The following is a 16,897-nucleotide window of genomic DNA, read 5'->3' as shown; positions in this document are numbered from 1 at the left end:
TTTCTCTTGATGTCTTCTGCCTGTCACCAGCCTCAGTGTCTTCTTTCTCAGTGTCTTCTGCCTTAAGTTTCTCTGAAGTGGTAATGTTGCAGAGGCTGGTGTGGCAGACAGCAAAACTGTCAAAGGAATGTGCTCAGAGTGTATGGGAAGGAGCATCAGCTACAGTGTCCCCTCTTTGCTGTGCCACAGCATGGCTTGAAGATTTCAGTGCTGCTGCACTTCCCCTTGGCTATGGAGCAGGCATCACCCCTCACCAGGGTGCCAGGCTCCAAGAGGGGCAGCCTATCTCTTTCATGTACAGGGATGTATTTAATCATTTGTATATAAAAATACATATATAATATGCAGGGACCAGCTTTACTGCTCCCCAGAGTAATAAACTATTAAGGTTTGCAGTTGCTTGGCTGTGTATGTTGCAGTTGGTACAGAAATTGTGTTGTTTAATGCTGCCCTATTTCTCCACATTGGGATTTTGGTGAGCTTCTATCATTTGATTGTCCTCACGATATGAACTCCCAGATAGGCAGCAGAGCAGTAGTAATAAAAATCTGTTTCTGGGTCCGGAACTGGTTTGTAGAGTTCAATTTCATTCTAAGCCCGGCTTTGACTTGTTAAGATGCCCTCTGGGTGAAATGGCTTTCAGTAAAAGACCACACAGAGCTTTTGTTACACAAGTAAAATGCTGTTCATAACTCCTGATAACATATTCTGTGGGGACAGGGTGAACTCTTCTTCTGTGCCCCAATGCAGCAGTATGTTATTACACACACTCTGACGGGGCAGACAGTGACCTCTTGCTGGAAAAGAACAGAGATGTTCCTGTGGTGGAATGGGGGACAGTAAGGGTGAGGGGTTGGCTGTGGCCTAATTTCAAACACCAGTCACACTAGTTTTTGCTGATGTTAGTAATACTATGCCTTAATTTAGAAAGCAAAACTTAAAAAAAAAGAGAAACAATGACAAAAGCACAGCCAGTCTAGGAATTCACTCTTGACACAGTCAGACCAGGGCTTTACTTGGCCCCAGAGGTGAAGTAGTGCTAATGCTTAGCAACAGGAACTATACTGGACCAAGAACAGTTGCAAATGTTGGAGAACCGTGGTCTTCCTCACATGGCAGATGCAGGCCAGAATGGAAAGCCGCACTGCTTCACACTTAAACACACTGTTTGTGCCCCATGGCCCATCACATCTGGGTGAGTGTCCTTTTTTAGTACCTGTCAGAGCAGATCAAAGTGAAGCACAAACACCTGCATCCATCCATATAGAAATGGTGTGCAGCTGTCTTAAGTCATGATTGTCACACACTTGCAGGTGGAGCACCTGTTTCTGAGGGGCAAACCTATGTGTGATGTCATAAGTCAGTGGCATCAGTAGAATCACTGCCACCAGGGCTCCAGGCATGCATCTGCTGCTTGTGCTGACCTGAGGTGGGGTGGTTGCAGGGCAATGCTACCAAGAAGCAAGTCCAGCACTCACTGTATGCAGTCACAGCTGTACAGGAAAGGTCTACAGGAACAGCAGCAGCAGATGCAAGCCCTTTGAAGCCTCTAAGAGACAGCCGCGTACCCACGACCCAGGGTAGGCTTGAGGCAATGAAGGAAACTAAAGCAGTAGTCATAGACATTGGCACAGGCTACTTCAAGTGTGGCTTTGCAGGGGACCCATGGCCTTCCTACATTGTTTCATCTACAGTTGGTAAGCCCATACAGGAGACTGGGAGCTTTCAAAAAGAAACCTTTCTTGGAAGAAAGCTTCAGAATAGCAACATAACCTTAACACCCATCAACCCAGTAAGACATGGCATAGTGCTGGACTGGAACTGTGTCCAAGATACGTTGGAGTGTATTTATGAGACAGAGATGAAGATTCAGCCAGAGGACCATGCTGTTCTGGTATCAGTGCCTCCCCTGTGTTCCATCACTGACAAGGAGAGATATGCTGAGATGATGTTCGAAGGATTTCACATGCCTGCCATCCACATTGCGTACCAGTCCCGTTTAGCCATGTACTCTTATGGAAAAACCTCAGCCCTCGTGGTGGAAAGTGGCCATGGTGCTTCACATGTGGTTCCCATCTATGAAGGTTATGTTATACGTAGCATCACTGGGAGAGTAGATTATGCTGGCTTGGACATCACACGTTATCTCATGCAGTTACTAAATGAGTCTGGAAATGCATTCACAGAACACCAGCTAAACATTGTACAGGATCTCAAGGAGAAGTGTTGTTACACTTCTCTGGACCTTACACAGGACTTGAGTTTGGTTGTTCAGAAACAACAAATGGATTACGAGCTGCCGGATGGACACCTTGTCACTGTAGGCAAGGAGAGATTCCTTTGTGCTGAAGCGCTCTTCAAACCAGCCTTACTTGGCTCACAGCAGCCAGGGCTTTTGCAGCTGACGCTCACCTGTCTCAAGAAGTGTGATGCTGGTGTCAACAAAAAAATGATGGGGAATGTCCTGCTGTGCGGGGGCAGCACTATGATGGAGGGCTTTGCTGACCGCTTCCAGATGGAACTAGCCAGGCTGTGCCCCAATGACAACCTCACCACAGCTGCGTCCCCTCAGAGAAAGTCTTCTGTCTGGATTGGTGGGTCTATTCTGGCCTCACTCCACTCTTTCCAGGAGCTCTGGGTTTACAGGAGTGAATATGAAGAACACGGTCCTTCCTGCATTTTTAAGAAGTGCTTCTGAGGAAGACACTGGGTGCCTTAGAAAGACTGGTGCTAACAAAGGGTACCTGAATCAATTCAAGAGCACCTCCCTTCCATCCCCTTGCTATAATTAAGAGACTTCTGCTACAGTTGTATTATTTTTGTGATACTGTGTGCCTGGAACAGGTTTCTTCCTTTTGTATTTAATGAAGCTAGACAGCAGACAGGTGACAAACTTCTACTCTAACAAGAGGATCAGGCTTCCATACCACCACATTTGCTCAGAAATTGGGACATTTCTTAAGCTAACTCCATATTTCTGCATTAATGGCTTACTTCAATTCCTGGTAACTACATCCATTTATAAGAGCATCCACAGAACTCAGAACAGCAAATTCAGTATGGCTGTAAAGACAGCAGGTAAGGCAGAATATATTTCAAGATGACGTGCATCACTAAGTCAGCAAAAGAGCATCCTAGTAGAAATCAAGGGAAAGCAGACTGCTGGCTACTGCAGAAAAGAAGCTAAGGTTCACAACAGCAGAAGTAGAAAGCAGGACATCCCCCCTGGAGGCTCACAGACACTAGGTTCTTCTTCCAGCTCTACTGCTCCTTAGTCAAAATTCACTCAGGAGGTAGCGTGGTAGGGGTAGACAATGGACTTCAGTGATGAATTACCAGATGAATGATTTAGAAGACTGATCTTCCACCTGGATGGCAGATTTAAAGTAATTTTGCCTTCATGGCAGAACAGGAAAACATGTCTAAGACCAGAGGGTATTCAGTTTTGACCATCACCATGATGGAAAAGCAGAAAACCCCATATACATACATTAAAGGAACTGCTGTGTTTAGGGACAAGCATGAATCCTCAGTAAGCCGGCAGTAGTTCTACCTTTTCTTGGGTTCTTTAAAGAGGGATCTCTTTCTAGACAATATATTAGGCTGCGCAAGACCTCAGCGTTTCCTGGCATCGGATTTAGGAATGTCAGGAATTAGTGGTGTTGGGTGTCGCATTTCAACTGCAGGGCCAGAGCCCTCCATACCCTGCAAAGGGCTGCAGTCTTCATCACTCCTTTCTCCAGATCTGAAAAATGGCTTCTGTATTTCATCTTGGACTACGTTCTGCTACCATTTTGAAGACCCAGATCCAGTAAAACACTCCTACCCTGTGCAGCCTTTCATGTGTTTTGCCATCTCAAGGCTTTACTCTTGGAGAATCTCTTTCCAGCCTAGTCACAGTACTTGACAACAGGCTTAAGCCATCGCCACACCACCCGGAACAGGCCACGTAACTTGGAACAGCTGGAAATAAGACCACCTCAATGCTTCATGCAACACTGACAAAGGATTGTTTTACCCCTCCACTCCAACAACCCCATGCCAGCATAGCACATAGAGCGCAAGCCCACATGGCTAATCAAATATGATGGAGTTCTTGCATCACAAAAACAATGATCTGCAGCACCAGACACATAGTAACATCGTGCAGCAGATCACAGCCCATTGGTGTGTCATTAGGTATTTTCAACAGCCAGGAAGCGCCTTGTTTGTCTTGGCATTTTTCCACAGCACCTAACTGAAAAGGCTTGCATTGAACACAGCAGCTGCCAGGCCAAAATTAACTGAGAGACAGAGGGGCTGCTACCCCTGAAAGGGTTTCCAGTCTTGTCCCCTTCCTCTGCTCCCAGGACTACTGCTGTTACTTCGAGACAGATCGCAGAAGTATGCTGGAGTAAAACCTAATTCTCAGGTACGAGGTTAGATCAGTTTCCAGCTGAAACAGTTCTGTAGTGAATAGCATAATCAGGGTAGAGCTGCTGATCTGTCAGCGCCATGGAGCAGCATTAGCTCATCTTCTTTAAACTCAGATAATTAGGGTAGTATTACCCAGCAGTCTGTGACACTGACATCCCCCACCCCTCCCCCCCTTGCTTTTATTCATGTTTTCCTCTAGCCAAGATCTCCCTGGTGCAAAGAGGCACACTTTCAGGACAGTAACAGCTGTTGGTACTGCAGGGTTCACTCTGACGTAACAAAGTGATTCTGATGAAAATCTGGTGTTAGGTATTACCAGCATCCAGCTTCAACAGAGAAAACACAACTCATCTGTTTAGCAACTACACCAATTTGCTATTGGTACATACTTACTGGTGAGATCTCTAAACCAGGCCGAATTGCTTAAAATGTGACCTGTCATCATGGCAGGAGGGAGCAAAGGCAGAGAAAACAGCCCATCCAACACTGGTGGGGTTGCTTCATCCAGAAGGGAGGGAACAGTGGTGGGAGATGCTGGATTCAGCCAGCAGCATTCAGAGCTGCACACCCTGTTAATCCCCAACCTCACAAACCACCTCTGCAGTGGGACGTGAGTGGCTGTCCCCATTCGCGTGATGCCATACACATCACAGTTATATCAGGTGGAGGGACCCTTCACTTGCACAGCCCTAAGAACAGTGTATTAGAAATGCCAGGACAACAATGGTTTCTGTCAAGATGTAATGAAATTACATGAAAAGTTACAGTTCAGAGTCCACTGGGATTCCACCTTTTAGTTATTGGAGAAGATGCAATTTCCACTGTAGATTTTTACTGAGTTTTGGTGGAATAAGTAATTCTGGATCTGAAAGGCAAATAGGACAAGTGTCAGAACAGAGCATAACAGTATGGTTTCCTCAGGAGCTGTCAACTAAGTTTACTTTTCTTTACCTCAAAGGACACTATGAAGTCTCTAACATGTAACACTTCCCTTTAGTGACTGACCACCAGCCTGGACAGAAGAGTGCCCCCAGTAGAACTGCTTACAGAAATACATCTCTGGGGCAAATCAAGTCTCCTCTCCATTAAGTGTTCAGAACGAGGAGGCAACAATCAATGGCATAAAGCAGAACTGCGTTCATTCACCAATAACTGGGACATCATACACAACAGCTAGCTGGCTCTGATAAGTGTGAATAAGAGGCATAAGGTTTTCTCTGGTGCCAGCCCTGGCAAATGGCAATAGGCAGGCTGCATCTAGAGGTTTATTAGAGGATTTCTCCAGGCAGTGCCAGGACTAGTAGGGGAAGAGACTGTAGGACTAGTGGGGAAGAGGGAAGACAGAGGGGAGATGGGACCAGCCCTTACTAGGTCTCTCAGCCCTAAGTTTGTATTAGCTGCAAGGACTTCAGGGTGGCAAAGCACCATGACAGACTGTAGCCTGGCCTGGCTGCCAAAGCCAGATAGAAAAATTCAGCAGGTAAATTACAAGCAGAATCATCTAACACATTCCCTAAGAAATCGGACTTCCAATTCCCTCACAACATACAGACACTACACACACAGGAAGCCAGGAGTACAATTCAGATGGTGGTTTTAGCACAGGATTTCAGAGCAAATAAAACCTTATTAAGAAGGCTTCTGACTTGCCACAAGGTGGGAGGGTACACCATAAAGAAAAGCAATAAGCTCCTACAACTGAATAAATGCTACATCTGTTGACAGGTAGCAACGATTGCAGAGCCTCAAAGCCCACTGACCTCACTGACATTTCACACCCACATCTCACTCAGAGCCTCAACTAACCTTGTACAACAGGAGTCATCATCCTCTTCTGCTGATAGGCAGCCATAATGCTGTTTGCAGTTGAATTGGGTCCCAGGACCTGTATGAAGAAGCAATACCCATGTTCCAGCCTGCACAAAGCAAGGCTAAGAGCAGGGACACCTACAAACTCTGCTGTTAGTCTCCAAAAGCAGAAGCAGCTGCCTACAGGAGACTCACAGTCCAAAGTGATCAAGAATATGCAATCAAAGCCCAGTAATGTCTCAGAAAAGTTAACACAGAGGCAGAAAGAGACAACTGCTTTTGCACAGCTTCTCAGGACACAGAACCCTTATCTCAGCACCTACTTCTTCACAGCACTGTAAGTGTCATTACTTGGCATGACTTCTTTCATTACAGTGCCAGCAATATTTAAAGTTCATTTGAGACTCTCGGCTCCCTGTCACATAAAACCGTTTTAATCTGTCCTTATGAGTCTCGCTAACTAGTAGTTAGGGAGAAGATACTGGGGAATATCTTGTGTTCACCATAAATGCTCAGAAACTACTTATTAGAAATAAAGACTTTTACTTTGGAAGGGAACTAAGTGCAGCCCTCGTGATTTCCTTATTCTGCATTAAGCTGAAGCTTAGAAGCCTGACATAACCCTTCTTTTTGCAATATACTCCTTATGATATACTGGTTCAGACTAAACAGAGCAGTCTGGTAGCTTTTCACTTCACACCATAGGTCAGACAACCATGAACTACTCCAGTACATAAAAGCTATGCTAACACTTAAACCATCATGCCTAAAAAAAACCCCCAGTGTTCCTATGTTCTACAAATTGCTGAAGATAGAGCTTAGGAAAAGAAGTCACCACTAGGACAAGGTAACACAAGCCTTATGAGACCTCATCATGTCCAACGTGACATTCAGTGCAAGGGACACAGCAGGCTATACCTGTTGTACATACCTAGAGTGTACTGACTTGGCAGGTACTGCACAGAGTATCTATTTGACCTCTACAGAAAAAAAGCAGATCTGGAAAGCCAGGCAAGGATTCCAGACTCTTTGCTGGAGAATGGAAAATATTGCTAAATACTTGGTATTGTATAGCAGTCGTGATGGGTATTGCGGGTGAGCACAGACCAGGTTGACAGAACTCTGCTGCAGGTCTGGAGTCCAGACTTCTGGGATTGAGGTCTCCATCAACTGCAAAACCTCTTCCAGGACTTGCTGTAGTGCCCCAGCTTGCTCATCGTAACCAAACAGCACAAGCTGCTTCAGAAGGATGTGTATGTCTCCTGCAGGAGGGAACAGAAGCACAACTAATAGCAATTAACACAGGTATGCTAAATAAACAGCTGTATTTCTCTGGTATCAGAGCGCAGGAAGGGCAGCAGCAAATCAGAACTGGTTCTGTCCCTACCCAGCCCCTACAGTGCCTGAATACAGATGTGGGACAAATCTGTCGCATCACTTGACAAGGCCTCACTTCTCTGCTCCCAAACTTCAGATGTGGAGAGCTCACACTATTACGTGTTCTTCCAGGTACAGAGCCAGATGAACTAAATCAAGGTCCAACAGAGATGGTCTTATGGACCAGGCAGCTTCTCTCCCCAGCATACATATCCATTAAGAACAAGAGGGGGCACACTGCCTCAGCTGTCCTCACAAGCTGCGGAGTGGATTAAGATCGAGTGTCCTACCCTTCACAGTCTCAATAGCACGAACATTTTCTCCCAGGACTTCCAGAAGGGCCATATCTTCAAAAGGACTCCCCTCCTTCAAGCTGTATCTCTTGCGTTCAGCCTTGCGCCGGTTCTTTGAGGATCGCCTGAAAAGGAGGATGCTTAATTATAGTGTGCACAACAGAATTAGTTATAACAGGGTAAGTCTGAAGAAACATCAACGGCGTGCATGAAACTTGTACACAAGTCCTTACTCTCTCCAGTGAGGGGACTGTATGTAGGCTTATGTATTTTTGTGTCAACGTTTTCAATGCTACTCAACCAACATCCTTTGTGCTCTGAAACACAAGTCAGTAGCTGGGCTGTTTCTCTACTACAAAAAGGAGTGCTCTGTGTTCCTGCAAGGTTGAAGCATTGCTCTAGGCACAAAGTAGGGTAAATTGTTTGGCAGTAGTCACCATTAGACAAACCTGAGCTCCACTTGAAACAGTCTGGTACGAGTGTCTGTGCTTGCCTGTGCACATTTTCATTTCTGCTATTTCCAAAACTGTGCACTAATACAGCTCAGCTCCTGCCCATTTTGACAGGAAAACAACTTCTAATCATAAGCCAGTACTAGTTGCATAATATCACAAGACGATCAGCACACTCTGACACAGGTATGCTGAATACTAAGGTTGCATTATCTTCCTCTTTTCATCTGGGCCACAGAAAGTGCCCTAAAAAGTCCACACTTTTCCCAACAATGGTGTTTTTCCACATTTCAGCTAGGGAATTCAGAAGCAGTCCCACAGACTACACTGGCCTCTAACACACCCCACCCCACACTGCAGCTCACATTCTTAAGAGCACTCAAAAGCAGCACAGACGCCTGCTGTGGGAAGACACCGGTATGAGATTTAGTAGCAATCCCCACCCATCAAGTGCAGAACCTAGGACAAAGAGCACAAGCCATGCACACAAGCTGTTAATGTTTGAGGGGCTCTGCCCACATTCTGTGTCAAGCCTCCTACAGCCAGCTATTCTGGCAACACACCTGATACCCACAGAGCCAGCTCCTGCCCAGAGTCTGTGTTCACAGCTCCTCTGCTGGGCACTCAGTTCCTGTTGGACTAGTAGCTTCTGGCATTTTCTGCACTCTCCCTCCCAATAAGAGTTAAAATAACCATGAAATGCCTGCAATTAAAGCAGCTTCAAGGCATGCACAGCTGCGAGGAGGAGCATGCCAAGCGTGAGCAAGCTGCCCTGCCAAATGCTGATGCCAGGGCAGCCACTACCTAATTTGGAGGCAGATACCTACACTGATATTCTTGAACTGCTGTGTGAATATTTGCTGTTCATGTCGCTGGCTGTCACAACACTGCTGGTTTCAGAGAAAAGATCCAATTCTGGGCAATTTTGCATTTCGTAATCTGCAAAACATGTTAACAACTGTCACAGTATGGAAGAAGGTCACAGTTATTCCAAGCTTTCTCTCAGAGTAATCTATGTAGCTTGTTGGAGAAGCAGCTTGGGCAGATTCATTCTACCGTTGGTGTTTCGGAGCCTTACAGCTCTCAACGCCACTAAGCCAGCACATGAGAAGAAACAGCAATTGTGAGAAGAACACTGCTCCTCTGCCCTGGTGGGGATTGTGATATTAAGCAGCACAATCAGAGGGATGACAATCTCAGTGTAGCAAATCTGGACCAGGACAAAGCATTCTGCTTTCAGAAAACTTCCCTGAGCCTGTGTGAGCTGGCAGGTGAATATACCTAGTAGGTACTCAGAACAAAGGACATACTGAACACTGTCTGACCCAGCCAAGCTGGCACTGTGGAGACAATACTGTGTCATTTTGAAGAGCTTTCAGGTGCATTTGGATCCCATGAAAGCTGTAACACAGAGAGCACTGAAAATAAAGCTACCTCTACAGAATGAGCGAGGTCAAACAATCATAGCCCAAGTATGGTGAGGAGGGGGTGAGAAGAATGCTGTTCTACTGTTGTAGATACCACTGGAGCTAGAAAAGAGCACAGCTCCACCAGGGCAAATGGAAAGCACAAAGCAAAAGATGATCACGGTTACTTATGCAGAAGAAATTCATAAGTATTTCAATACCAACCCTGCAGGCTCTCACAAGCCTTCTTCTTCAGCTCTCGGACCACTTGCAAGCGACTCTTATGGTGAAGAAATGCTGTTTTCTGAGAATCTAGGAAGATCAGCTGACTTTTCTGAGCTGCTCAATAAGAAAATCAGAACACAAACATTTGTGCAAAAGAACCAGAAAAGCATTTTTTTTTACATAAGAAGTTTGAAGGAGCACAGTCCTTCAACAAGCTCAGAAGTCAGGCACAAAGCACACAAAAGGACCGAAGTGGAAGGAAATTCAAAGCTTGTAATACAGGAGCCCACCAAACAAGATGCACCTGGATGCAGAGTGAATTAACCTGCCAGTCAAGCAGTTTCTAGAACAAGAGTCTGTTTCTGACACAGGAAGAGTGGAAAGCTCTGTGGCCAAATCCCTTTACATTAATTAGATTTGAATTAAAGAAAAAAAAAAAAATCCCTCAACTCATAAAGCCTACTGCCCATAGTACGAAAAGGAAAAACAACCAATAGTAACCAACCATCCTTCCTGGATGGAAGGGAGAATACAGCCATCAAATAAAATTTTTCAAAAACTACTCATAAAAGCTTACAGGACAGTTAGCCATTTTCTTAGTCCACAGCTCTGCTGCCACGTGTGCTCTGAACAGGGTCTGTCCTGCTTGTTCATGGACATGCAGACACAGACCCTTTTGCAGTTTGTGACTGTGAGGTCTGGAAAAGCTCAAAAGGAGCTTGACTAAGCTAAAAAGAGCCCATGACACTGCAGGGCTTCAAGCTGCATTGAGTAGAGCCAAATGCAGCTAACTGGGCAGCATCAGTTAGGCCAAATCAAAGCATCCTTTCATACCGCTTCTAGTACTGGAGTGCTGTGACTTCCCACAGACCCAGTAAAGACCCCCTTCAGCCTCTACAGCACAGAGAAGTCTCAGATTCTTGCACAGATTCACCTTCCAGAATAGCAGGTTTGAAATTCGTCTCCAAGATATCCAGTCTACCATACTTGTGAATCTGGAGCAGGGAAAGGAAACAAGGTATTATTTAAGGATCTAACCCAGATCCCATCCCTCTGTTCTTGCACTCTGAAGAAATATTTCCACTCTGGTTCTTGTGCTCTGAAATGTCCTACCAGTCTTAAAGCCTCTTCCCAGAGAGCCCCTTCTAAGAGCAGAAGAACAGCCTCTTCATAGTCCTAGAAGGAAAGAGCAATCATGTACTGCTACTGACGCTAGTAATACACATTCAGGTAGCACCTATTCAGATGCACATTTCTCCACAGCAGTATCACAGTCAGGACAGGAAAACACCACTGTGCCAGGTACTTTGAAGTGCTGACATAAAAAAACCCCAAACAAATGATGCTACTTCTCCCATGCTGAGGGGAAATCCCTCTGGAACTCCGTCTTCCTTACTCTGGCCCTCAGGCTTCAGCTCTCTGAGACAAAAGCTTTTCATACCAAAACAGAGGCAGCTTCATGAGTGGAAAAACTCAGGGACACAGCATTCATCCCCACACTGCTCAATGCATCACCTGGACCTGCTCTGCCCTCCCCACGCAGACTGTATTGCTGTCAGCATGCATGGAGTCACACATGGCCCAGGAGAACAGAGAAAACACAGACGGCGTATCTCTCTGACAGGGGTTACTACTGGGGCACAGACAGGAGAGTGATTACGTTACCTGAGTGTACTGCTCCAGGAGTATGGCTGCCTCTGCATACTTTCTCTGTTCAACTAGTTTTCCTACAAGAAAAGGTGGAGTTTAACTTTTCAGAAGCAGCTGGATTTTGTGCCAGAAAACTACAAAGTAGAGGACAACTCACTCACTGAGGTGCATTCTACCTGCTCACACACTTACTCAATGTGCCTGGTAAAAAATAAGGGCTGCCTGATGCCAGGAATTCATTAACTTGCAACATCATCAGCCAGTTGCTTGTGAAATTGCTGGTGTATGTCCCTCAAAGTCAGCTGGAGAACATTTTCTCCCCAGTCTGAGACAGAAATAGTGAAGAGTCTCTTAAGTGGAAGGGGCCAGGATGTTAAAAGGAAATCTCTCAAGAGCTTCAGTGTATCACAGCCTTGTGATCTGCAGGGAGCACTTTGCTGCCTGCTCTCTGTGGTATGGACAGCAACCATCAAGCTTGTGGGATTCCGCGCTTCTAGTTCCCCAAAAGTCAGAACTAACTTTGGCACTGGCTAATATGCTAGGATGCAATGTGAGAGAGCAAGTGATATACAACACCAGAAAAAAAAAAAAATTACCCAAGCAAAGCAATCTCATCCAAGGCAGCTTCTGTCTGCTCATTTTGCTGAACTACAGTTGTGATTTAAGAGGGGCACCAGAAAAAGCATTAAAGGCAAGACATGAAGGATCCAAATTACATTATGTGACAGAATAAGAAAATACTGCTCTGGAAGAGCACACTCCCAGGAGCCATATTGCCATTGTGTAAGTGGGCCGTTCACAAACTCTGCCTCTGAGTAAGGCAGAAGTCAGGATGATGCTCCATTTCTCTTGCTGAAATATATGCCAGGTCCACAACACATGCAGTCTGATATGTCCTAGTGAGCACAAATTCTGAGACCAGCTACCTTTTTCTCCTGCAGTAGGACAGCACGTAGCTTTACATGTACCCGTTGGACCTAGCTGCTAGCAGGCTTTAAGGAGAAAACATGAAGATGCAGCTCTGAATTACCCAATAGCCTTTAAGGTCTGCAACTAGGCACAGTAATTATGTCAATGATGTCTAGAGGCCTCAGTCATCTCAGACTCTTCAAAGAATCTCCATTCCCTGAGGTTAACCAAGGAGGCAATTTGCCATAGCAGTTCAGCAATGAGTTGCAAGGAAAATGTGCAAGAAGCAGTCAGCATGAGGCAGCCAAGACCACAGCTAGCTTGGCAACTCCTGGGTGCCTACCAGCTCAGCTCCAACATCTTTTGGTTCCTTTGAGAAACAAAGGTGATGTGCAATCACACAAACACTTGGGAAACATGGGATGTTTGTTCTGCCTTTAAGAAAAATGCTGCTGAAGACTGAGGTTTTCACTAAATTTTAGGAAAAATCAAAATGAACCAAAAATAACAGCAGCCAGTTTTCCTCTGCACACTTCCATCTCCTCAAGGCCTACCTGTCATGCCCCGTGCCAGGCTGGACAGCTTATCCTTTGTGTAACCAAGCTGTGACGCCATGCACAGAGCTTGCTGCCAGCTGCCACTGTTCTGGAAAGCATCAAGTGCTTTCGCAAAGATGCCAGCACGAGCAAATACCAAGGCAGCCTGTTCATATAGCTGCTTCTGAACCAAGTACTCCCCATACGCATTGCTGATATCCTACAAGAAAGGGACAGAAGAGAAATAAGAAATCAGCACTATCAGTAGCAGTCCTCCACTCATAAAATTATCTGCACAACATGAACACAAGCAGCAGCTGTCTCATTCCTGCCCTCACTCAAGGTGTTGAGGATGTGCAAACACACCTGTGAGAGAATAAAAAGCTTGCATACTGCAGTGTCACATGCTTACACACCTTGTACTCCTGAGTGCTAGAGGGGTACAGCTTCAAGGCATCACAATACTGACTCTGATCCTTCACCAAGTTCAGAAATTCAGGGAAGTGTTCAGGACCTGCAGAAATAATTTATTTTTCATAGCAATAAAAGAGAAAGCACATGGCTCTCATGGCTCCCAGCCAGTCTGGCTTCACTGCATTAAGAAGCAACTCCAGGTGCTTCGGTAGAAGAGCACAAAAGCACTTATTCTACTACTGAAAATCAAGGTGTTCACTTCCTTGAGGTTTGCTCCACTTTGCAGCAATATTAACTGGGGACAAGTCACCTACAACAGGAACAAAACAAGACTTATGCTTTATGATCACAGAGTAGTGAACATTGTCACACCCCTTTCTCCCTGCGTCAAGCTACACTACAAAAAACAAGTAGCAGAGCTTAACCATGCACTACTGGGAGCGAAGATGACCTTGTGCAATCCTTCTCTTTCTTCAGCTATTTCCCCTCAAAGTCTCTCCAAAATGGAAATGTTCCGCTGCAGAATTTCTCCTTAGAGATGCTGCATGTGCAGGACACCTACCACATTTGCTGAGATGCCCAAGAGCTTTTGTGTATCTCTTCAAGTATCTGTCTATTGTATATCGCTGATAATTGGTTTCCATTTTCCGGAGGGTATTTAAGAAGGGCAAGTATTCTTTTGGGTCCTGCAAAGAGTAAGAAAAACTGCAGTTGAGCTAATCTGGTAAGATCCTTATTTGCCCCCATTTTCATGAGCAGACAGCCCCATATTTGAAATTGTATGATAATACGCTAAAAAGGCTTTTTTTTTTTTTAAAAAAATGTAAGCCATCTTAAAGAATCACTTCTGTATATACACTTTCGCCAGGAATAACTAACAAATTACCAGGCTCCCATGTGGACTTCAGCAGTATCTAAAGGCTGAAGACATTTAAAATTCAAGGCTATGTATCACATCAAATATTGTTTTCCATTAGCTACCATCATGTATACATTTGCAGCTGTAAAGCTGATCAACTTTCCCCACACCAAAGGTCATAAAACTTGTTAACATGAATAGGGAGTTTTAATAGATGGACAGCAGGCTCTGCTGTAACATTAGGAAACTCTGAAGATCCTGATGGGCACTTCCATTCAGAGATTTCAAATTAAACCTGCTGGAAGATAGATACTATTATCGTGGCCACCACCAAATAAACAAGAATCAAAAGAGTACAGAATTGGGAACATAAGGCATGCAGTCATAACACTTCAGACCACAGTCCCTCCCTTCCCTAGAGCTACTTTTCTGTGCTGCTCTAGAAGAACCCTATTTCACCTTGAGCACAAGCAAGTTTCCAAAGCTATGCTCAACAAGTATTAAGGGATGCAGAGACATGCCACCTTCCCAGCATCATCCCAAGCACACACAGGACATCTAAGCAACTGGAATGCTGCCTGCATAGAGAGCTATGACTAACAAAACATGTGGGCTGATCCGCAGACTACAAAGAACCTTTGGGAAAGAAGAAAAATAGTTCCTTGGCTGGAACTATAAGCCAAGACCTTTTGAGACTTTTCTGCCACCATGATGACTAAATCAAAGTCATATGTCCCCAAGGAATAATCATACAATTCATTGACATCCACAAGAAAAAGCAGGTACTTCAGTGCTTCTTCTGCACTCACAGCTTTGACATCTGGAGTAATGCTTTCTGTAATGAGATAAAGAAGCATAAAATCAGTTACACCATCAGCAGTGGAACTCCACTCTGAAGGCAGGATGCTTTATCAAGCACATCCTTGGCACCAGAGAGGGATCATCAAACTAATGGCTCATTCTGTCTTGCAGGAGGGGTTACTTTGCCTTTTCTGGGCAACTTCAAGGATGAGCCCAAGCACAGTAACTTGTTAAGTGTGCAACAGTGACAAGTCAGAAGTATCAGCACAGAAAAAACGCAAAGTTTGCCAGTTTGAAATACCAGGACCCAGAACGGGAACCCCTGTTCGATGCTGGGAGAACCAGAGTTCTGACTGGAAAGAGAAAACAGCTCCAACTCTGGGTGATCTACTGGCACACCTAGATAAAAGGATGACCTGAGGGGATGCATAGCAGTGTATCTTAGCTGACGTGCTGCTTTTCCATTAACACACAGCTAGTTTCAAGTACATTTCTGTTTCTGGCTGACTCCATGAACAGCCACCTTAAAATAATTTTCAGGGTAAACCATGCTAACAATGAAAGATCCTGCAAACCACCCGTTCTGAAAACTTTTGAGTTCCTGATACAAGACCTCGAAGATCATGAACCTTCTGGAGGGCAATTTCCAGTTCTGGAGGACTTTTCTTTATGTGTGCTGTCAGTATCGATAGGCAGTATCTGAAGAAAACAGAAGCAGTAAATGAAAAAGCAAGAAGGCAGAAACACTCCTTATTCCTATTTTAGCACAGCTTGTGCAAGTTTTAGTTTACATTTTAGTAAAAAAATCCCAAACTCAGGTATTTCAGTCTCTTTAAAGGCAGGCAGGAAAAATGGGAAGAGAACAGAATATACGAGAAAGGTATTTCGACTCAGCATGTCTCCCCAAACATGTCACAAGAATAGAGTTGTGTTCTTAGTAGAATGAGCTTCCTTACCATGCCCAGCCAGCATAACGGAGAGAGAACACGTCCCTCTGAAAGCTCAGACAGCAGGACACAGTTTTCCAAATCAAATTTGGCACAAAAATGGTCTTTTTTATAAAAGGCAAGCTTTCTAGGAGGTTATTTCCACTTTCATACATTTCACACATACTATTTCAAAATAGCTTTCCCAGCTAAGGGGATGCTTTGTTTTCTGAAACTGTTTATTGAAAAGTGTCTAAATTTTCAGGGTTCAGCAGCAACCCACCATCTGTTGCTCCTCTGTCCACTGTTTCACATATAAGCTGCCAATGGTTTAACACTGCTTCACTAATCACTGTTATTATCCTATTTTCCCACCCTTTCTTTGTCTGGTGTCGATTCATCCAAGGAGGATGGATACCAAAAAGGTAGTAATTCAGAAATATGCAGCTGAAGATGTACAGAAGTAATTCAGTCTCAAATGGAACAGCAACATCTTTCTGAAAGGCCAGCTGCTCCAAAACACCAGCATATCTCCCTGAGATGACAATCTTGCTCATGTCTCTCTGTCCCCTATGCCACACAGCCTGTTCCTAAGTTGAGTGTATTTCTTAAACCCTTATAAGCATCCTGTAAAAAGTTGTATGGCTATCTGTGGAATTATTAGATGCTGTGGTTTTCAGGACAGCATCCTCAGCAGATGGAAAGTATGGCTACATAACTTCTGTGGAGCACAGGCTCACCTCAGACAATCTGAAGCAAAGTAACTGACATTAAGGACAGCTTCACTTTCTGCAAATGACTTACTGGGAATCCTTCTAGTGGTT

The 16,897-nt window shown here is 44.8% G+C and overlaps 2 protein-coding genes across 2 annotated transcripts in view; one reads left to right on the top strand and one right to left on the bottom strand.

Annotated features, from left to right (window-relative positions):
- The first annotated feature begins 1,448 nt into the window (after window positions 1-1,448).
- On the top strand, window positions 1,449-2,919 carry LOC115337044 (actin-like protein 7A). Its single transcript, XM_030005008.2, is given in 2 exon segments — window positions 1,449-1,488; window positions 1,491-2,919. Coding segments are annotated over 2 exon segments (1,248 nt in total). The 3' UTR covers window positions 2,699-2,919.
- Window positions 2,920-5,143: 2,224 nt separating this feature from the next.
- ELP1 (elongator acetyltransferase complex subunit 1) overlaps window positions 5,144-16,897 on the bottom strand; it is a 31,796-nt gene continuing 20,042 nt past the window's right edge. The window contains exons 23-36 of the mRNA XM_030005007.2: window positions 15,761-15,846; window positions 15,033-15,181; window positions 14,050-14,173; window positions 13,490-13,587; window positions 13,092-13,293; window positions 11,644-11,705; window positions 11,092-11,154; window positions 10,913-10,973; window positions 9,979-10,092; window positions 9,175-9,286; window positions 7,893-8,020; window positions 7,333-7,487; window positions 6,223-6,301; window positions 5,144-5,281 (exon numbers count right to left, since the gene is read on the bottom strand). Of these exons, the coding sequence (XP_029860867.1) occupies window positions 5,214-5,281; window positions 6,223-6,301; window positions 7,333-7,487; window positions 7,893-8,020; window positions 9,175-9,286; window positions 9,979-10,092; window positions 10,913-10,973; window positions 11,092-11,154; window positions 11,644-11,705; window positions 13,092-13,293; window positions 13,490-13,587; window positions 14,050-14,173; window positions 15,033-15,181; window positions 15,761-15,846 (1,501 nt within the window). The 3' untranslated portion in view covers window positions 5,144-5,213. The remainder of the gene's footprint in view (window positions 5,282-6,222; window positions 6,302-7,332; window positions 7,488-7,892; window positions 8,021-9,174; window positions 9,287-9,978; window positions 10,093-10,912; window positions 10,974-11,091; window positions 11,155-11,643; window positions 11,706-13,091; window positions 13,294-13,489; window positions 13,588-14,049; window positions 14,174-15,032; window positions 15,182-15,760; window positions 15,847-16,897) is intronic.

Source organism: Aquila chrysaetos, chromosome Z (genome assembly GCF_900496995.4).
Source record: "Aquila chrysaetos chrysaetos chromosome Z, bAquChr1.4, whole genome shotgun sequence".
NCBI classification, from domain to species: Eukaryota; Metazoa; Chordata; class Aves; order Accipitriformes; family Accipitridae; genus Aquila; species Aquila chrysaetos.
The sequence above is the reverse complement of the archived record's forward strand: the minus strand, read 5'-3'. Positions and strand labels throughout refer to the sequence as shown.